This window comes from Microtus pennsylvanicus, chromosome 18, assembly GCF_037038515.1.
Source record: "Microtus pennsylvanicus isolate mMicPen1 chromosome 18, mMicPen1.hap1, whole genome shotgun sequence".
Classification (NCBI taxonomy): domain Eukaryota; kingdom Metazoa; phylum Chordata; class Mammalia; order Rodentia; family Cricetidae; genus Microtus; species Microtus pennsylvanicus.
This window is the reverse complement of record NC_134596.1, coordinates 1,793,663-1,816,093: the sequence shown is the minus strand read 5'-3', so window position 1 is coordinate 1,816,093 and position 22,431 is coordinate 1,793,663. Positions and strand designations below refer to the sequence as shown.

The 22,431-nt window shown below is 46.2% G+C and overlaps 2 protein-coding genes across 3 annotated transcripts in view; both read right to left on the bottom strand.

The window, feature by feature from the left end:
* The window catches only part of LOC142837608 (uncharacterized), a 38,643-nt gene extending 37,045 nt beyond the window's left edge, over positions 1-1,598 (bottom strand). The window contains exon 1 of one of the 2 annotated variants that reach the window (XM_075952774.1): positions 1,418-1,598. In XM_075952774.1, the coding sequence (XP_075808889.1) occupies positions 1,418-1,489 (72 nt within the window). In that variant the 5' untranslated portion in view covers positions 1,490-1,598. The remainder of the gene's footprint in view (positions 1-1,417) is intronic. The other variant, XM_075952776.1, reaches the window with a different exon arrangement.
* LOC142837607 (uncharacterized) lies at positions 1,527-20,522 on the bottom strand. Its single transcript, XM_075952773.1, has 6 exons — positions 20,358-20,522; positions 17,856-18,031; positions 16,804-16,930; positions 16,446-16,547; positions 6,306-12,394; positions 1,527-1,598 (listed from the first exon to the last, which is right to left on the bottom strand). The coding sequence occupies exons 2-5, from the start codon at positions 17,925-17,927 to the stop codon at positions 10,029-10,031; spliced, it is 2,667 nt and encodes an 888-aa protein (XP_075808888.1). The 5' UTR covers positions 17,928-18,031; positions 20,358-20,522; the 3' UTR covers positions 1,527-1,598; positions 6,306-10,028.
* Between the last annotated feature and the right edge of the window lie 1,909 nt (positions 20,523-22,431).

Genomic DNA, 22,431 nt, shown 5'->3' with positions numbered 1-22,431 from the left:
CTGATGTGGTGCTGGAAGGGTCTGCCGTCAGCAGCCCTGAAGATGCAGAAGCAGCCAGAAGGGCGGGCACTGCGGCACCACCCACTCCTCCTCCTCCACCATGGCTGCTGTGCCACACAGAGAAGCACTGCAGAGCTACACGGGGTAGGATTTGGGGCTGATGACCCTTGAACCCAGTGACTTTAGCATCACAGGAGAGGGGTCATCAGCATGATGTGAACCTGGCAGGATATAATAGTGCAGGCATGTTACCACTGTGAAATGTTCTTACAAGAATGAAATAAAGCCAGGCAGTGGTGGCGCACGCCTTTAATCCCAGCACTCGGGAGGCAGAGGCAGGTGGATCTCTGGGAGTTCGAGGCCAGCCTGGTCTACAAGAGCTAGTTCTGGGACAGGCACCAAAGCTACAGAGAAAGCCTGTCTCGAAAAAACCAAAAAATAAAAAAAATAAAATAAAATAAAATTGGAGTCTGATCCTTTTCCAGACAGAAATCTCCAATGCAGATAAAATGGCAGCCAAAAGTCATCTCAAAATTTGCAAGACAGTAGCCATATTAACTACAAACAGATGGAATCAGCTTAACAGCATACTTAACTTAGCTCAACATATCTGAATTACTATTTTAAAATGCTTAGGTTTAGGCTAAAGAAAGGGCTCAGCAGATAAGAGTGCTGGCTTCCAGGGATCTGGGTTCAGATCCCAACACTCACATGGTAGCTTACAACTAGCTAGAACTCCAGCTCTAGGATCCGATGCCCTCTTTTGGCCACCATGGGTACTTATTGTACGCACATAGAAACACAGGTATACAAGCAGGCAAAATATCCATACACACAAAATAATATAATTTAAAAAAAATTAAGGTACTGAGCTTTGAGAAGCCAATGTGTAGCTATGAAGTGGGAGAGAAAGTCAAAGGCTCAGGGATCTGAATACATGTGGGGTGAAGACCACGCTACTAGGTGTTAGCTTGGCATTGAAACATTCCCTCCTGGAGGAAGGGAGTTCAGGAGACCACTCCTTCGTGTTATATAAACGTGTAAGCTGGGCAGACAGTGGGGAAGGAGGCGTCAGGTGGTGATGGTGTATGCCTGTCTAAGTGCCCCGTGCCTCTGAAGGCTGCACTTCATACAGCTACCATAGTTAATAAATACCAAGCTAAGCTAGACTTGGATTTACCTACTTCTTTGTTTTGTCAGTCCTCTGGGTTGAACAGAAATAGACTCACCAGGAAGTCAAAGATGGGCAGAATAACCTAACCCTAAGAAGTAGCCCAGTGAGCATGCTGATGACAAGATGGAGGAATGATGAGGTTTCATCCTCCGAGTTTCAGTCTCTGGGACAGGAATCCAATCTGCCGCTTCTACCTTCTGCAATCTAGCTGGGAAAAGTGGAACCTGGGGCATCTCTCCTCACCTCACACAATCCATTCTGCTCTTCTGCTCCTAACCTCTGGGGCATCTGGCAGAAACTCGTGTCAGTAGGCATGTTCTTTGCGGCGTCTACTCTTGGTTTGCCTCTGATTTTCTCAGGATTCTGAAGATGCTTCGGTATGTGGGGGATCCACGGAGAGCTGCGGCGCAGCGATCAGCCTCACCTAGAGGTTTGGAAAGATACCAGAAAACCCCGGAAAGTTCATGACCATATCATCGCTCACCCAACATTTTCCCAGAGCTAAAAAAGCCCAGAAATGTCCAGTTCTTCCCCTCACCTCTTAACTGTGACCACAGAAAGGTATTAAGGAAGGTGATGTAAAGCAAAGATGAGGTGTTGCCACTGACAGTGGGAATTTGATGCAGGATGAAGCTCTTCAGCTGGGCAGTTCACAAGATGAAGAAATATCAGCTAGTTATCGGCTTATTTCCCAAACCCTCTTCCAGCTGTACGCCAGAGGCACTCCTACACTGGGTGTTTTAAGAGGAGGCAAATGAAGCTGTGCTATATCTTAATATGACCCAAGGTCATCAAATAGAAGAGAAGGGGATCGGTATATATCTGACTTAAACAAAATAGTTTTTTGAGGCAGGGTTTCTCTGTAGCTTTGGAGCCTGTCCTGGAACTAGTTCTTGTAGACCGGGCTGGCCTCGAACTCACAAAGATCCGCCTGTCTCTGACTCCCGAGTGCTGGGATTAAAGGCATGCGACACCGCTGCCCGGCCAGAGTGTTATTTCTTTGTTTCCACATAACCACAAAAAACTCATAACACAGGGGTTCAAATAACAGACCCCAGGATGGAAGCAACATTGATGTTGTTTTCTTTCTTTTTGAGGTAGGGTCTCATGTAGACCTGGCTGGCCTTGAACTTGCTATATAACAGAGGTTGCTTTTGATATCCAGATCATCGTGCCTCATCCCGCAGTGCAGGGAATGCATGTGGGCTCCACCAAGCCTGGCTTGGAAGCAACACTGAAATAAACTAGGAGAAGCTACTTCTGTCATCCACCCCTGGAGGCCGGCTACGCAGGAACAGCTCACACTTTGAAGGGTGGAGAAACAATTTATTCTGGAGCCAAGTGTTCCAATGGCCTGGCAGAGAATACCCAGGTTGTCCAAATACCGTGTTTCATGGAATTTTTGTAGTAAGAGAACAGAATGAAGCCACAAACCGAAGCACTTCTAAAGTACATTGGTGTGAATCAAAAGATACCTTGGGGCAATGGTACTCAGTACGTGGATGGCAACCCCCTTGGGGTTCGCCTATCATATACTTAACATCATGATTCGTAACAGCAGCAAAATTAGTTATGAAGCGGCAGTGAAATAATTTTATGGCTGGGGGTCACCTAGACATGAGGAACTGTATTGAGGGGTCGCAGCATCAGGAAGGTTGAGAACCTTAGAGGGTAAAGGTGCCTGCCAACAAGGCTGACAACATGAGTGTGATAGTTTGACGCCCGGGGCACACGTGGCAGAAAGAAAGAACTAATTTCTGATATATAGGTCTAATCCTCTGACCTATGCATGTATATGGTCCTATATTGTGCCCACACAACACACACACACAGAGCTGTTTTTCCTTAAGAAAACAGTGTGTATGTCTTCTTCACTTTGGCTCTGCCTCTACAGCGCTGTTCCAATTCCTAACCTATTTCATCCCCAGCCTGGCTGTCAATGTGTAGTGATCCTCTCCTCTGCCTCTACAGCGCTAAGACTGCAGGACAGCAGTGTGCCACCACACCCTGCTTGCCTACTGTAACGCACAACTACCATTTCTAAACCTAGACTCCAAATCAGAACACCAGACACAGACATGGGGTCATTTTACTTCTTTTCTGCTTAATGTAACCATCTTCTGCTTTTTTTTCCTTAATTTTTTTTTTTTTAAGAAGCCGGTGTCTTAGTTAGGGTTTCTTTTGCTGTAAAGAGACACCATGACCACAGCAACTCTTTCTTATTGATGAAAACATTTAATGGAGGTGGCTGCTTACAGTTCAGTGGTTTAGTCCATTATCATCATGGTGGGGAGGATGGTAGTGTAGTGCGTAGGCAGACATGGTGCTGGCTACATCTTGATCAGAAGGCAACAGGAAGTGGTCTCAGTGTCACACTGAGGGAAGCTTGAGCATAAAGGGAAAAAAAAAGACCTCAAAGTCCATCTCTACAGTGACACACTTCCTTCAAGACCACATCTACTCCAAGAAAGCCACACCTCTTAATAGTGACACTGCTGGGGCTGGAGAGATGGCTCAGTGGTTGAGAGCATTGCCTGCTCTTCCAAAGGTCCTGAGTTCAATTCCCGGCAACCACATGGTGGCTCACAACCATCTGTAATGAAGTCTGATGTGCTCTTCTGGCCTGCAGACATATACACAGATGGAATATTGTATACATAATAAATAAATAAATATTAAAAAAAATAGTGACACTGCTATGGGGTCATTTTCTTTTAAACCACCACATGGGGATTAGTTGGAAAAAGTAGTTTACGGGGTGGGGGTGGGGGGCTTAGAGAAAAAAACTATAAAATTGTGTGTGTGTGTGTGTGTGTGTGCGCGCGCGCGCGCGCCACGCGGGTCTCTGTGTGTGTTGTCTGTCTAGGCATCTGTGCATTGAATCAAGCAGTGCTCTGGAGGCCAGAGGAGAGCGCCACAGCCCCTGGAACTGTTCCAGGCAGTTCAAAGCCACCGCGTGAACACAGGCAACCCTTCTGTGCTCTTCGTCCTCACTGGTTTCTTCGATAGGTTTACTAGGTGAGGCTGCAGAAACCCAGGCTTCTGCCCCCAAACCTCTTTACAGCACCAATCCAACTGTTAGTCACCTGTTCTTACCATATCCACAGTCCCAAGCACAGGCCAAACCTCCGATCAGGCCTCACATCTGCAAAGGATCCCAATAGTTATGTAAATGGGCAATAGGAACTGAATTAGGATTCGTTTTTTTTTTAATCCTTTCTTTGTTGTTTTGTTTTAAACTCTACCTCTATACAGTAAATATAATACGGGGAAAGGAAATGTCCTGAACACCTTCTCTGGGGCCAGCAAGGCCAGCACCAAGGCTCTGTCCCAGCTCAGGTGACATCAGACATACCTTCGGGGATCTCCCGGCTCCAGTGCAGCTCCCTCTATTGTCAACACTGCTTAGCAAACACAGATGGAGGGAATTGTTCCCATTCTGGACCAAAACGTAAAAAAATTCATTTTCCCGTTTTCACCTACTCTTTGGAGTTTTTCTCCTCTCGCAGGCCAGTGTTTGACCAGGAGCCCGGCTCCAGTTTCCAGCTACTCAAACACTAGCAGCCCAGAAGGCAGCGCGGTTGCCTCAAAGCAGGGCACACGGGCCCCAGGGCTCCATCGCTGCCTGAGCAACCCTCTCGCCGGGCTCCTATGGCAATCACCTCATCAAGCTCGTCCTGAAGCTCCCGGCTCCCACCCAGGATCGGCTCCTGCAGCGCACACTCACTGAGTCCTGCCACGACAATTTTCACGGACGACCGTGAGAAACACTGGGAAGTGACAAAACACAGAAGAAGCGAAAACCGCAGGCACGGAACGAAACCGAATCGAACGACCCCCACCTTACCCACGCATCCCCCTGCAGCCTCTGCAGCCGTCGCTCGGCACAAACCGGCGCTGGGCAGCACAGCGTCCGCCCTGCCCCGCAGCCACTCACCTCACTGCACGGCGCAGAGAGCTGTGCGCACGGCCCGCCGGGCCGCGACTTCCGCCCGCAGCCACCCACGATACCGAGTTCGGACTCCAAACACCCACGCTGTCCTGGCAACGATAGCTGAAGCGAACTACCTAAAGATCTGAGCCGATGTGACGATTCTTGGCCACTTCCGATTTGAATAATGGTTCCTTCAGCCCATTACCACATCCCCCTTGTGGATGATGCGCATGCGCACCATCACTAGGGAGGTCAACCTTGCCAGTACTTACTATGGCTCATCTGGTGGTTTCCGTGCTTTCAGAAAGTGTCACCCACACTCCAGTGACAGGGAAGCCACCATCAAAGTGCGTCAGTTCCATATAGCCAGGCGAATGTGATACAATGAAAGTCCAGGACTGTGTCACACTGTCAGGGGTTTGCGTTACTACTTGTACGCTTATCTTTTTCTAAGAGACTGTGATACTACATGTTGCTAAAAGTACCCTTCCCCTGTATCCGATTTACTTTATTAGATTTATTCTATGTATTTTTTGCCTGCACGTTGAGCTCACAGCATCCAGGACATCTGCAGGAGCAACACGTTCCCTTTTACCACGGAGCCATCTCTCCTTTTCTTCACATTTTCTCTTTATTATAACCAGAACTTAAAAGGGTTCTTGTTTTTGAGATGGTCTCATTATGTTGGCCTGACTGGCTTGGAACTGGCCAAGTGGTTCATTCTGGTCTTGAACTCTCAGACATTCCGCGCCTCTGTTTCCTGAGTCCTAGGATTAAAGGTGTGTGTCACCACACACACCCTTTCTGATCTCTCAGAGGTTGGTTTTTGGCTTCTTTTTTTTTAAATATTTATTTATTATGTATACAATATTCTGTCTGTCTGTATGTCTGCAGGCCAGAAGAGGGCACCAGACCTCATTCCAGATGGTTGTGAGCCACCATGTGGTTGCTGGGAATTGAACTCAGGACCTTTGGAAGAGCAGGCAATGCTCTTAACCACTGAGCCATCTCTCCAGCCCCCTCTCTCAGAGGTTGGAAACTGTGTGGGGTTATTAGGAACAGGAAGTGAAGCCATGTGGAATATTAAAGGTGAGACTCTGAGATGAACCCTTATGTACTTCACACTGGGAGTACTTCATACTGGGGGCACCTCATGATTCCCAGAGGATAGCCACCCGCTTTTCTTAGGTTACATACCAGAAACAGTGTAGACCTAGGCGGACAGTGGAAACAGTGGTGGATGGAGAGAGACCGGCCAGTGGGGACAGCAGCTAGCTCTGTAGTGAGTGCATTGGTAGGCCTAATGGGGTAGGAGAGCAAAGTCAAAGACTGTGAGTCATCTCCAGGGTAAACACATTCCAGCCCTGGGTGGCCTAGAACAGTGGTTCTCAACCTGCGGCAAACCTCTAGTTCCAAAAATCTTTACATCACAATTCGTACCAGTAGCAAAATTACAGCTATGGAGTAGCAACAAAAATAATTTTATTGTTGGGGTCACCACAGCATGAGGAACTGTATTAAAGGGTCACAGCGTTAGAACAGTTGAGAACCACTGGGCTAGACTACGTAGACCAGGCTGGCCTTCAACTTACTCTGCTCTTCTTGTCTATGACATTCAGATGCCAGGATTACAACATGCCATCATACCCGGATCACAGACGATCCCATTGAAAACAGACTACAGGAGTGATGATTCAGAGAACACAGTTTCATCATCAAAGATACAGCTCTAAGGTACTTGAAGAGTGGGCTCAGCCATCCATCATCAGAGGGCAAAATTAGAGTAAACCCCACGAAAGTTAGTATCATGCGAAAAAAAAGTTAGTATCAAAGTTAGTATCTCCGCTCCCCATTTATCTGCTACTTCTAAGCACATCATTGATGCTAACTAGACCCACTTATTGTGTCTCAGCACAACCTTGTCCTTCTAGAACTGAGGTTTTAGTCAGTAAACCTTGCACAGTGCTCATTTGTTTTGCAGCCCAAACCACAGCTGTTCACCGGGATGAAGCATTTGCCTCACAGGAGCTGAGGAGCCACTGGACACACTCGAAGCTGAAGCCCGCACATACATAAAGTCAGAAGTTACCATCTGTGTATGACAGAGAACACGTCATCTTCCTGTGAATTTCATTTTCATGACCCATAAATTCTACTGTATTTATACTATAGCCTCATTATACATCCATCTCTATGGATGGGCATCTAGACTGATCCTGTTTCTTCGCTATTGTGTAAACATGGGGGTGTCAGGGTCTCTGTGGTATGGTACAGGTTCCCAGGATGTATATCCAGAAGTGGCTGGGTTGTGGGCTAGTTCAGGTTTCAGTAATTTCAGAAACCACCACTAAGGCTGCACAGTGAGATTCTGTCTCAACATCCAATGCAGTCCAAAAAACCAAACACAACAACAAAACCCCGCGCTGATTTCGTTAGAGTTGCAGCGATCTACCTTCCCCCAGCAGTCAAGAAAGGCTCCCTTTCTTCACAGCCTCAGCAGATTTGCTGTCAGTTGATAGCAGCTATTCCGAACAGAGCGAGAAGTTAGTCAAGGAGGCTAAACGCTTTAAAAGATTGTGACTGTATGTCTTCTTCAGAGAATTCTCAGCTCAGCTCCTTATTCCATGTTTTCTTGCTTACAGTCAAGGTTTTCTTTTCTTTTGTTTTTTTTTTTAACACCAAGCAATGACTCACAGGGAACAGGCTGCAGCATCTCAGGTGTTTTTTCTTAGTTCTCACAAAGTCTATTTATTTAGGTGGAATAGGCTGCTGCTTCAGTTGAACCCAGTTGCCCTTCTCTTTGGCTCCCCCTTTCTGACTATTTTCCTTCATCTTTTTCAGGAAGATATTCCAATTTTTTTGCTGTTTTTGAGACAGGGTCTTTACTGCCCTGCCTGTCCTGGAACTCATTATGTAGACCAGGCTGGCCTCGAACTCAAGAGTTCTGCCTGCCTCTGCCTCCTGAGTGCTGAGATTAAAGGCATGCGCCATCACACTTGGCTCTGGATTATGGCATTTCAACTTCATAGAATACCACACTGCCAATGAAGGTATGTATTTTAGAGTAGAAGACCAATATCTGAACAGATGTGGTTTGCTTTTTATAAAACAAAGGATTTTTTTTAAAATAATTTATTTATTATGTATGCAATATTCTGCCTGTGTGTCTGCCTGCAGGCCAGAAGAGGGCGCCACATCTCATTACAGATGGTTGTGAGCCACCATGTGGTTGCTGGGAATTGAACTCAGGACCTTTGGAAGAGTAGGCAATGCTCTTAACCTCTGAGCCATCTCTCCAGCCCTAAAACAAAGGATTATGTGAATACTCATGTATGTGTCACACCCCGGCAAATACATCCTGTCAAGTGCCAGAAAGAAAACATTCGTAGCTCGGGGACCCCATGGTCTCTCCCGCAATTACTCAGTGCTACAGGGGAACAACAAACCACAAGCAGGATATACGCAGTCGAGCGTGGCTATGCTGCATACAACTTCATTTCAAAAATTCAAACAGGCATGGTGGTGCATGCCTTTAGTCCCGGCACTTGGAGGGCAGCAGCAGGTGAGTCCCTGTGAGTTCAGAACCAGCCTGCTAAGCCCCAGTTCTGCCAAGGTTACATAGTAAGACTCTGACTCAAAAAAAGAAAAAAAAGAAAGAAAGAAAAAAGAAATCCATAGGCAGGCATGAGCATGAGCTTGCTCAGTGGCTAACGGCACATGTTGCCATGGCTGATGACTTACCTGAGTTCTGTTTTGGGGACATGCATGCTGTTAATAAGGAACCAACTCCCATAGATTGTTTTTTATCTTTCACACATGTGCCTTGACACTCATGTGCACACACACACACACACACACACACACACACACCATTTACTGTCTTCTTGTGTGCATTAGAAGCCTGCACAAAACTATGAAAAAGTCTTCGTTGATTCTCTAACAAATGGCTGTTTTTTTTTTCTGCGTAGCTCACTACGGATGGGACACGTGGAGAAAAGATAAGCTGAGCTACTCACCAAAGAGAAACATTACAGTACAAGGAGCAGTGAATGCTATAGAATTTCACTAATGGGTTTACCTCAAAAGTTGCTTTCGTATGATGGAAAGATGAATTAGTTATTATTAATTATTGATAGTGGTATGAATAAGGGATTGGCTGTCAACACACATTAGACTCTTAAAAAAAGAAACTCCTGTTAGGCAATAAATTCTGTGTCACGCCCCACTCGTCTAAGGCAGTACGTATGTAAACATTGATGTCATACAAAGGGAAGTGCAACCACACATACACATTAGACATACTTTTGAGAGATAACACCATCTTGTCCTTTCCTCTCTTGCATTATAGAAATATTACTATCTAACAATTAACAGGAATATTGTTGATACAAAATCCCCCAAACTTTTCTATAGTCTGGAAACAATGTGGCTTTTGCCATTTTCTATGGAGAAACTTTTCTCAGTCCATTGCTTCAGGGTTTCCTCCTAGGGTGAAACCCATAATCATACTACAAATGTCTCTCATGAATAATGAGTTTAAGAAAGCAGTGCATATCGAGATAATTTAACGTAGAGAAGATATAACGTACAATACGTTCTTTTAAAACGTTTTCTTCAAGTAATTTAAGGATTATACCTCAGGTGGAAACAGAGAATATGAACTGATTTCTTGGAGAAGGATTTCACATCTAAACGAGCCTGTGAGAACCATGTCTGGGTGTGAGCTGCTTGGTGCTTGTTGCTATCTACACTGAAGGCCTCCCTCTTTCGGAATACAACAGTGTCTTCCCCCAGTGGGAATCCAATGCTGCATGTGCATTGTGCTGACGCTGGATGACTTCTCGTCCTCTCTGCATTGCCCTGCGGATATGACGATGGCCTTCAGGGCCATGTGCTATGGAACAGTTTCCCATGGCATTCCTATGGCTTCTTGTGGGTGTGTGTTCGCTGATGGCATTTCAGCACGGACTTCTGCAGGAATGCCTTCCCGCACTGTTGACAGATAAAAGATCTCCCCCTGGTGTGAGTCATCTGGTGTCTGGGCAAAGAGGACTTATTGTAGAAGCCCTTCCCACACTCAGGGCACACGTAGGGTTTCTTGCCTGTGTGAATTTGCTGATGGGATACCAATGCTGATTTCTGGATGAAGGTTTTCCCACATTTTTGACAGATAAAAGGTCTCTCCTTAGTGTGAGTTATCTGATGTCTATGCAAAGATGACCTGCCAAAGAAACCCTTCCCACATTCAGGGCAAACGTAGGGCTTCTCGCCTGTGTGAATTCTCTGGTGATCTCGGAGTTGGCCCTTTGAAGCCAAGGCTTTTCCACAGTCACAGCATTTGTAAGGCTTCTCTCCGGTGTGAATTCTCTGATGTGTTCGAAGGACCGACTTCTGACTAAAGGCTTTCCCGCACTCACTACATACATGGTGCTTTTCTCCAGTGTGAATTTTCGTGTGCAGATTGAGGGATGACCTCCGGCTGAAGGCCTTCCCACATTCAGAACACGCATACGGTGTCTCCCCTGTGTGAATGCGGAGATGCTCTTTCAGTTGGGAGGAATTACTGAATGACTTCCCACAGTAGCTGCATTTGTAAGGTCTCTCCCCTGTGTGAATTCGATGGTGCACTGTCAGTTGGGACGTATGACTGAAGGATTTCCCACAGTAACGGCATTCATGAGGTTTCTCTCCTGTGTGTGTCTGCTGATGAGATGCCAACTGTGAACGCTGAAAGAAGGCCTTCCCACACTTGGGACAGACGAAAGGCTTGTCCCTGGTGTGAGTTATCTGATGCCTCAGGAAACCCGACCTACCATGAAAACCTTTTCCACACACGGTGCACACGTACGGCTTCTCTCCTGTGTGAATCCGCTCATGCTCTTCGAGTTGGTACTTGGAAGCCAAGGCTTTCCCACAGACGGTGCATTTGTGAGCTTTCTCCACTCTGTGAATGCGACAATGCACATTCAGTGTGAACGAGTAAGTAAATGACTTCCCACAGTCGCGGCACTCGTAAGGCTTCTCCCCTGTGTGGACTCGATGGTGCATCTTCAGCTGCGATACATAAGTAAACGCCTTCCCACAGGCGTTGCATCTGTGAGAACGCTGGCCCAGGTGGGCTCTCCGGTGCGTGCTGAGCTCTGACTTCTGACTGAACGCTTTCCCACACTCACGGCATACATGCTGGGTTTGTCTAATGTGTATCTTCTGGTGGACAGTGAGACTTGACTTGCGCTTGAAGGCTTTCCCACAGTCAGCACATTCATACGGTTTCTCCTTCCTGTGGATCTGATAGTGGACTTTCAGTCGGGACGTACAGCTAAACAATTTCCCACAGACAGTACACTCGTAAGGCTTCTCCCCGGTGTGAATGGTCTCGTGAGTGCTGAGGATTGACTTCTGCTTGAAGGCTTTCCCACATACAGGGCACACGTAAGGTCTCTCCCCTGTATGTATTCGATAATGCACCTTCAGTTGGGATGTATTGTTGAAGGACTTCCCACAGTCGCGGCACTCATAAGGCTTCTCTCCAGTGTGAATTCGATGATGAACCTGCAGGTTGGATGTACGACTGAATGATTTCCCACAGTCGGGGCACTCATAAGGTTTCTCCACGTGAGTTTCTCGATGGGAGGTCAACTCTGACTTCTGGAGGAAGGCTTTCCCACACTTGTGACAGACGAAAGGCTTTTCTCCAGCGTGAGTTGCCTGGTGTTCGCTGAAAGCAGTCATGTCATAGACGACCTTTCCACATTCAGGGCATCCGTCTGGTTTCTCCCGAGGATGCCCTTGTTGCAGTCTCAGTGTGTGTTTACGGGTGAGAACTTTCCTGCACTCGTTACCTTTGTGTGAATTCTGGCCTTCGTGAGGAATTGTGTGGTTAGCATTAGAAGAGTCTCTCATGAAGAGCTGACCAGAGGTAACAACATCTTTAAGCTGTTTAGTGATATTGCTTTGGTTTTCACCCTTTGCCTCCAGGTTATGCCTCTCACTGTTTGTGGGTCCCTCGGGGGCTCCCTTTTGTGTGGAGATGAGGCTGGACACCAAAGGAGTGGCTTCTGCAGGCTCTTTCCATCCACAGCCTCTGTCTGTGCTCTGTGCTTTCTTGCTGAGGAGAGCACCGGCACTCCAAGGCGGTTTCCGGCTTTGCCGATTTCTTTTTGTAGGGTCAGGATCTTGCCACAGTCCTATGATAGAACACCACAGGGCATGTCTTGTGATTTCACTCACCTTACTCGTTTGAAATGCTTCAGTCTCAGAAACTCTTGGTAGAGGGGCGGAAACCTCTGGAAGAAGAAAAGAGGTGAGAGAACAGGCGTAACGAACAGGAAGCGTGAGGAATCGCACAGAGCTAATAACAGTGAGGTCTGCTGACGTTGAGTAGAACACAACCACATCCCTTACGATAAGCCAAACATTAGGTACAGCCTTGCCAGACAGGCAGCTTTCTTTCTCTATGATGGAAACAGACTCATTTTGTCCCCAAACCACCCTTTAAGGCAATTCTAACTACTCTGCCTGTTTTACAGATGAAGAAATACTAATATGAATACTGGGGTCCGTGGCAAATGTGGCTTCAAATATTTGTAGGGAAGACTCGACAAAAACAGCACATTAGTTTATATAGGGTACCTACACACCCAGAGCTTGGAGGGTGGCACGCTGTGCCGTTTGCCCATATTTTCATCACGTTAAGTACTCACACAGTCATGCCCCCAGCTCTCTGTCTTACTCCATCTAGGAAAGCACTCTCTCCTTGAGCTACAACTAAGATCAGAAAGCTTTTCTTTTCTAACATCATTTACCTATATAGTAGCCTCTCCTTACTTTTCCAGTCTCACACTGTGATGTGAGAGCAGTTTAAAGCATCTGCTGCTTTTTCAAAGAACGGAGTTTAGTTTCCAGTACCTACATGAGGCAGCTCACAAAGTCCTGTTAACTCCAGCTCCAGGGGTCCAACATCCTCTTCTGAACTCTGTGGAAACCCCCATACATGTGGCATGTGTTTACACAGATACACACACATGCACACAAAAATAAATCTAAACAAGGAAATCCCACAACACCGACCAAACACATCTAAGGGATATCTACAAACCATTGTCCATGGCATAGTCTGTACAATATTCCCATAGAAGTTCCTCAAAGAACAGACCACATGCTAGGTTACAAAGCAACTCTGAACAATACGAAAAATTTGAGACAACTTCTGGTATCTTAAAAGACCATAATGGAATAAAATAGACACCAACAATAAGAGAAACTGCACGATACATGGACATAGAACAGCGAGTCTCAAAGAAAGCAGGGAGGATATTAAATCTTTTCTGTACTCTTTGGATACAGCTAATGACAGTTCTAAGACAAAGTTGATATCTGAGGTATTTGCATTAAAGAAAGAAGAGAGAGTTCAACCTAATGATGCAACTAAAGATCTTAGAAAATGAAGAAAAAGGCAAAATCCAAAGTAGTAGATGGAAAGAAAAAGATAAAGATCAAGGCAGCAATTAATGAAATGGAAATTAACAGAACAATACACAGAAGGAAACAAATTGATAAATGAGGTTGGGGCTCAAAAGATGGCTCAGCTGTTAAGACCACTGACTGCTCTTCCAGAGAACCCAGGTTCAGTTCCCAGCACCCACATGGCGGCTCACAACTCTTTGTAACACTAGTCCTAGGGGAGATGCCATCTTCTGGCCTCTGTGGGCACTGCACACAGATAGTGCATATACCTATGTGTGGGCAAAACACCTACACATACAAAAAAAAAACCCTCTAGCTAAACTGACACAGAGAGAAGTCTCAATAAAATTAGAAATGAACAAGAGGCTATTACAACTGATTCCAAACACACACAAAAAACATACTGGAGAAATCTTACATTAAAAAACCTGGAAAATTTAGAATAAATGGTTAACAACTTTTAACAGACTGAAGATCTTAATGTAATGTATGAAAGCCTGAAACTGCTAAAGGGAGACAGATGCAAAACTCTTAAAGATGCAGGCATGGCCTGATGAAGGTTAATATTCAGGAGGATGCCAAAGGAGACAGAGACCCACACTGGAGCACCAGACTGAAATCTCAAGGTCCAAATCAGGAGCAGAAGGAGAGAGAGCATGAGCAAGGAACTCAGGACCGCGAGGGGTGCACCCACACACGGAGACAATGGGGATGTTCTATTGGGAACTCACCAAGGCCAGCTGGCCTGGGTCTGAAAAAGCATGGGATAAAACCCGACTTGCTGAACATAGCAGACAATGAGGACTGCTGAGAACTCAAGAACAATGGCAATAGGTTTTTGATCCTACTGCACGTACTGGCTTTGTGGGAGCCTAGGCAGTTTGGATGCTCACCTTACTAGACCTGGATGGAGGTGGGTGGTCCTTGGACTTCCCACAGGGCAGGGAACCCTGATTGCTCTTTGGGCTGATGAGGGAGGGGTACTTTATTGGGGGAGGGGGAGGCAAATGGGAGGCGGTGGCGGAGAGGAGGCAGAAATCTTTAATAAATAAATAAATAAATAAAAGATGCAGGCATGGGTTAGGACTTGTAGGAAAAGAAGGCAATAGTACAGGAAAAAATCCTGTGAATTGATAAATATGATTATATAAAAATAGAAACCTGCACAGCAAAAGAGACAATCACTAGAATGAAGAGACAGCCTTATGTACTGGAGGAAAAGTCTTTCTAACTTACACTAATATATAGACTATATGGAGCACTATAAAAGAATCAAATGCCCAAAACATCAAATTCTCCGATCAAGAAATAGTTAATATATTTAATGAATGCTTCTTAAAAGGCATACAAATGGCCAATAAGTATTTGAAAAAGTATCCAATATTCATAGTGATCAGGGAAATTCAAATTAAAACTTCTTTCATATTCTAGCTCACCCCAGTCAGAATGACTGTTACCAAACGAAGAGATAACAAATGCATTCAAGGAAAGATACAGTCCTGCCCATTGCTGCGGGTTTCCTGCCCACTGCTGCGGGACACGGACACCCCTGCCCACTGCTGCGGGACACGGAAACCCCGGCCCACTGCTGCGGGGCACAGAAACCACTGCCCGCTGCTGCGGGACACGGAAAGTCACTAAAGAAGCTAGCAGAAGGTCCTCAAAGAACTACACATAGAACCGCGGTATGACCCAGCTAGACCTGCACACATCCTGAAGAACTCTGCATCAACATCAGCAGACATACTTGCACAGCCATAGTTATGGCTGCACTAAGAAATGGAACCGGACGTCTTCCAACAGATGAATGTATTAAGAAAATGTAGAATATATAAACAATGGGATTTTAGTTAGTCGAAAAGAAAAAAGAAATCATAGAAACTGTAGGAAAATGTATGGAACTTGAGATCATTACGTTGGATGAATCAAGAGAGACTCAGACAAAGACCACATCTTCTCTTACCTGTAGACTCCAGAGTTTAATTTCCGTGTGTGTATACACAGGTATCTCCACGTGTATTGTGTGTAAACAGTGAAAGCAGAAAAAGTACCGTGAAAGGAGAAGGCATCTGAAGGGAGGAAGGAGGAAGAAAGAGTACTGGGGCATAGGTGACATTTGTGGCAAGGAAAGGAACCAGCACGAGGCGACTGGAGGAGGTAGGTGGGGAAAGAACCAGGAGAGGAAAACACATAGTGACGGCTTTATAAGAAGATGACAATGAAGCCAACTGAAAACATATTCCAATGCAAACTATCACCACCTACGCTAAAAGCTTTATACCTCACTAATGTATCTTATCAATGTTGACACAGCTGTCTGTTTTTTCTGTCTGTCTATACTTCTATCACACCGGGGAATGAACCCAAGGCTCTGTGCCTGCTAGGCTGGCGCTCTACCACTGAACTACACATCCCCAGCCCTAACCATGGTTAACACGAAAACAAAAGATCAATTCCCTTCCTAACCAACACATTGACCCAACGTGTTGATCCATCAATGCATTTATCTATATTATCAACCACCACTAAGTTTCCCTCATATTTTTTTTTGTCATTGTTTGTAGACAAGGTGTACAAATACAAATCTACGTGTAGACCATCTGGAGAATATGGTTGTGTTAGTTAACTTACATAATCTCTATGATGAGGCTGTTCATACCCACTGCTCACCCCTGAGAGCCTTATCCATATTCACAAAGCATTGCAGCGTTGGCTGTAGAGAGCTGGAGTGGGAGGCAGGCTTGGCACCCACTGCTGTGGTCCATCTCATGGGCTGCACCATAAGCTTAGAGAGCGAGAGCGGCAAGCAAATGAGGGGCCACCACTGGGGGATGGACACCAATGACATCGACCTCCATCCAGGTCACTTACCTCGATACCGACTCTGCTGAAGTGGGAACTTAGCCTCTCCCATCCATGCCTCCTTTCTTTTCTTTTTCCTGAAGATGGCCCCGGAGCTGGGAATGGGGTACCCTGTAAGTGGGAAGAATATTTGCTCAGTGTGTGGCTTTTAGGCTTTGGAGGACACTGGCTGGTTGGAAAAAAAATCAACATTCTGTAGGAGTGGGCACAGAACAATTAACTTAGCACGCTTAAAAGTAATGAATTATCAGGACAAACCATAGGGAAAAGCCTTGACACACTTTTGATACCCCATCACGTTCTACAAAAAGAAGGGGGAAATACTTTCGATGAAGCCCATCCTGGATCCCCAGGTGGCTGTGCTCACCCACTGCCAAGAGGTGGCTGTAGATCTCCAGCATCACGTCCTGGTACAGGCATCGCTGGGCGGAGTCCAGGCGCCTCCACTCCTCCCGGCTGAAGTCCACAGTCACATCCTCAAAGGACACCAATCTCTGTAACAGCAAAGTGCGGTTCATTTTGAGTTAGTTATCACATTACACATAACAATACGGTTCAGGGATCCTTTACTGAGACATATCATTAGTCTTTCCAGAAAATAGCTATTTCATATTATATGAATAATATATATATATGTGTGTGTGTGTGTGTAGTGTGTATTATTTGAATATTTCAGAAGTCAAAAAAGTTAGTAAAAATAATCTTCCATCTTTTGTACACGCATATTTCTCTTCCCCAAAGCAGCCAGAAATGGGTTGTCATGAATACTTCAAAGAGGAATAAGCAGCCTGACACTTGAGTTCACAGAGAGGTGAACTGCCAAGGGAAGTTGACAACCAGACAAAGAAGAAATACCCAGAGGCTGAAGACTTTGCAAAGAATCAACTGCACTGCTTGCTACATTTTAGCTTTGGGAATCCTCGTTAATTCAGAAACTCACATGTCAGAATATCTCCAACATCGTTGCATGTAAACAGTCCATCCGTGAACCAGAGACAACTCATGGATACCGAACGAGACTTTAGTCTGTCTCTTTACCACCGCGTTCTCCCAGGCCCCACCACTGCTAGGGAAGTAAACAGCTGAATTTTGATTTGTGGCTAGGCATCATCAGACACTCATGGTCTCCAAGACTTACCTGCCATGCACCCACATCAAACAAACTCCTTCAAGATATTCACAAAACGACAGTGGCTATGAACTGGTGCAGGAAGATAAGGATTGGGGACTCTGGAACTGGGATGCAGGTTTGAGGGCTACATCTAAATCTAAGCACCAAGAGACAGGACAGTGAGTGACATGAAAGACCGGGAGGTGCAGGGAGCAGCAAGTCTGTATCGGACTGGGGGCCAGGACCTGCTACGTCCCATGTCTGTCCTCCAGTCTCAGAGAACTGGACTCCAGGCAACTGCTGCTTACCTCGCTTGACCCATCCTGCTCCTGTGGGTTCAGTCTCTGGGGCTTCTGGGACAAATTCATGTCAGCAGGCATGTTTCTCTCCTTGGTCTCTTTGCTGGCAGATCCGATTTTCTCAGGAACGGGAAGCTGGGTGAGTGTCTAGAGGTCCCCGGGAGGCAGCTGAGCAGAGAAGGGAGCTGTGGTAGGGAAGAAAATCCCATAGCTTGGATGACGTGGTCTGACTTAGGTGTAAAGTGACAGCAGAAAGCCCCAGGGAGGGAATGATCTTGTGTCGCCAGCTAACACGCGCCACACATGGGTCTCCGAGGGCCCAAGACAGTCCCAGTATAGACACGGTAACAGACAAAGCTCAGAAGAGCCTTCCTGGTACTGACCAGGGTGATGACCCTGGGGAGATGGTGCTGTGCGTAAGAGAGCTTGTGGCACCTGCATGAGGACCTGAGTTCAAATCCCCAGCAACTTGAAGAAGGCAGGCATGTCCACAAATGTCTGTAACTCCAGCACTGTGTGGGACCAAAAGAGGAGTGTCTCTGGGTTCCCTGGCTATCAGCCTAGCTCCAGGTTCAGTGAGAGACACAGCCTCAAGGGAATAAGGCCGGAAGTGATGGAGCCGGGCACTCAGTAGCTTACTCTGGCCTCAGAGCATGTGCACTGACAGACATATGTGCCTATACCCACATCCACGTACAAACATTACACACAATCACACACACACCAAAATCCCAAACAACTCCCATCCCCTGAAGTAAGCACCCAACACCATAGTTAGGACTGAAGTTAAGGAACACTTCACCGAAGTTCCCAGTTTTTAACTGTGAGAGGAGGAGGTAGTAACCTAGTTGTTTCTGAAGTGAGGGTGCAGGTGTGAACTGTGAGCACTGGGGACCTGAACTCACCTGAAGCTCAGCCCACTCTCGGCACCTGCCTATAAATACACACAAAAACGAGCAAGCTGCCAGGCTGCTCCTTCTGGCCTTTGTCAAGCTGTTCATGCAGGCTGCCCCAACGCTCAGCATTTTTGAGACGTGGTCTCATTATGTAGCTCTTGCTTGCTTGGGGCTTTCTATGTGGACGAGGCTGACCTTGAACTCACAGAGTTCCACCTGCCTCTGCTCCCAGCTCTCACAGAACTCTTTTTATAAATTTATTTATTCATCATATATCAATGTTCTGTCTGCATGTATGCCTGCCCACCAGAAGAGGGCACCAGATCTCATAGATGGTTGTGAGCCACCATGTGGTTGCTGGGAATTGACCTCTGAAAGAGCAGCCAGTGCTCTTAACCTCTGAGCCATCTCTCCAGCCTTCACAGAACTCTTTTAACCATTTCATAAGCATCAGTATAACCATTTCCCTCAGACACTATAAATAAGGCTACGTGCTGTTCTATAATGCACCCCAAAGGACAGAGTGGGGACCAGTCTCATCTCTTCCCTAAACCAAACCACACACAGTCCCCATTATCTCAGGCAGTTACTCGTGTGCTCAGCGCCCAGAAACCTATCTGCTTCATCCTGCCTTCTGAGAGCAGAGATGGGATGCAATGTGGGGGGTAATGGCCGCTTCTGGTTCTTTCTGCATTTCTAGACATTTTTGTGGACATCTACTGACCAACATCCCACTCTCTTCCCTTGAATTCAGAGGCCCAATCCCTTCCCTGACTTGGAAACCCTCCACATAAACACCAGGCCACAGGCCCCTTGTCCACAATGTCTTCATGGTGAAGAGGATGTACTCGGGTGACATCCTGGACCTTCAGTGACCTCCAATCAGAGGACCAGAGGAGCACGGAGTTAAACCTGGGCGAGCACAGGTCCACAGACCGTTACTACTTTGACAGCCAAGAACTAGCCAGAGACGTCTATTCACAGGTTTCCAGAGAACCTCCGAGAAACTCTGCAGCCCAAAGAACATCCCCATAAGGACTCAAATGCCAACACCGACCCTTACCGTGGCCACATGGTCCCCAGCAGAGGTCAGCATTGACCCACCTCATCTGCAAAGGACCCCAGCCCTCTGTAAAGTGAACTCAGGAACTAGGATTTGCCTTTTAGGTTTGTTTTTGCATCTCAAGCTTCCTACGGGAGATGGTCTGCCGGGAATGAAATGGTCCTGTTCTAGAAGCACTGCTGCCGGCACAAAGGCTCCTCACCTCCCAGCTCTGGCGATTGTGCCCCCTAAGTGTGCATATGCATATCCCCTGGCTTTCCTTTCGGGTGTTCTTAGTACTAGCCCTGCTGGGAGAAGCGACTGACTGATCGAGAATGGCTGGTCTTCACACTGAGCCCGAACCACGAAGAAGTTCACTTTCCATTTTAAATCTACTTTTTCTCTTTTTGCAGGCCACACAATTTGGCGCGAAAGCAGCGCGATCGCCCCCAGACACCCGTGGCCTCCCTCAGCATCCCTGCTCTTCCGACTCCCGCAGGACTCCCTCCCCAGCTCAACTACAGCATCCTCTGCAGCCGCGTCAGCTGTCACTCAGCACAAATCAACACTCACCAGCCGAGTCCTCCTTGGCTCGCCCATTCAGCTGCTCACCGACGCCGGTGTCCCGCGACTTCCGCTCACGGAAGCTCGGTGTTCAGAATCCAAACTCCCGTGCTATCCTGGCAAAATAACAGAACCGATCAATGTCAAGATTTAAGCGGATGTGACCGCTTCAGACCACTTCCGTTTACTGTGAATCAATGTTCCCAGGCTTTCCCAGAAGGATGGCGCAGCGCATGCGCACCACCACTTGTGAAGGTACATCTTGCCAATACTCCTCTTGGAACATCTGGTAGTTTCTGTTTCGTTAGTAGCTGTCATGGCCACTCCCACAGTACAATGATATTGAGACCACCATCACAGTACGTTCGTTCCGTACAGCCAGGCAAGGCTTGTGGAATGTGATACAATGAAAGTCCAAGGCTGTCTCACATGGCCAGGGGGTTTATTTCCTACCTATCTGTATATATCATCTATTTCTAAGAGACCGTGAAATTGCATATTATTAAAATACCATTTTTCTGTATTTTCTCGGGGACTCAAAAGTTTCTTTTTTTCTCTAAATTAAAAGAAGAGAGAGAGAGCGCGCGAACTAGGCAGGGTTGTTGGGAAATGGAAATTGAAGTCATATGGAATCTTAGAAGGTGAGGATCTGAAATGAACGCTATACTGGGGCATTTAATGATCACCAGAGGTGGAGAGATCTGTTGTCAATCAGTAGTCTTTTTAACTGGTTATTAGCTATTTGTTGTGTGTTTTGCATATATAGAAAATAGCGTAGAACTGGGTGGAAGGGAAATAATGGTGAACAGGAAAGACCAGTTGGTAGAGAAAGCATCCAGTATGCTAAGGTGACTCTATCCAATAGGTCCAAATCCATCCAAATCCAAAGTAGAATATTTGAATGCAATGAAAGATTATTGCAGCATCTTCAGGCTGGCCTTGAACTTGCTGTGGTATTCCTGCCTCTGCCTCCGGAGGGCTCGGAGGGGTGTGCGGTCACACCTGACTGCCCAGATGACCTTGATCATCTTGAGAACAGACTATAGAAGCGGTGCTCTTGTGACCAGAGTTTTATGCCCAAAGATTAGGTTTTGCCACCTGTCACAATATGTCAAAGCTATAAGAAACTATTAAAAAGGTAATATAATGCAAGTATCAATTTCTACTCATCTGTTTGCTACATCTGGGCACACCATCTATAGCCACGCCCACTCTTTGCAGCCCAGGCACCACCTTACTCCCCCAGAGGCACAGTGCCCATCTGTCTTGTAGCCGGAACCACAGCCAGTCCACCAGACAGATCCACTTGGGCTTGAGTTTTGTGTAAGGGGATAGATATGGATCTATTTACAATCTTCTATATGTTGGCAACCAGTTATGCCTGTACTATTTGTTGCAGATACTCCCCCCCCATTTCACTGTTTAGGCTTCTTTGTCAAAATCAGGCATTCATAGTTGTGTGGGTTAATGTCAAGGTCTTCAATTCAGTTCCATTTGTTCATGTGTCTTCAATTTGATTCTATTGGTCCATGTGTCCAAATTGTCCATATGACAATACCAAGCTGTTTTTAAGACTTTGGCTCTATAGTATAGCTTGAAGTCAGGGATGATGATGCCTTTGGATGTTCCTTTATTGTACAGGATTGTTTTAGCTATCCTGGCCTTTTTGTTTTTCCATATAAAGTGGAGTATTGTTCTTTCAAGCTCTGTGAAGAATTGTGTTAGGATTTTGATGGGGATTGCATTGAATTTGTAGACTGCTTTTGGTAAGATTGCCATTTTTATCATGTTGATCCTAGCTATCTGTAGTATAAATAATAAAAACCCAGAGACAGATATTGGGGTTCAAGTTGAAGATTAGAAAAACAAAACTGCCAAGCCACTAGAGAAGACTTTCTCTATCACAGCTGGGTGACTGCAGACTGATCCCTGAGCCTCCTCCTGTTTTATATTGCCCTTTAGTGCTGGGATTAAAGGTGTGTGACTCCCTAGTACTGGTATTAAAGGTGTGAACCATCACTACCTGGGTCTGTTTCTGCATTGATCTTGTTTAACTCTGGGTGACCTTGAACTCACAGAGATC

What these genes read in the sequence shown, in the direction of transcription:
- LOC142837607 (XM_075952773.1), bottom strand. Translation starts at nt 17,927, where the DNA reads ATGCCTGCTGACATGAATTTGTCCCAGAAGCCCCAGAGACTGAACCCA. An exon ending in AGCAGGATGGGTCAAGCGAG is followed by an intron (nt 16,931 to 17,855) that starts GTAAGCAGCAGT and finishes TTGCTGTTACAG; the next exon opens with AGATTGGTGTCCTTTGAGGA. An exon ending in TCAGCAGAGTCGGTATCGAG is followed by an intron (nt 12,395 to 16,445) that starts GTAAGTGACCTG and finishes TTCTTCTTCCAG; the next exon opens with AGGTTTCCGCCCCTCTACCA.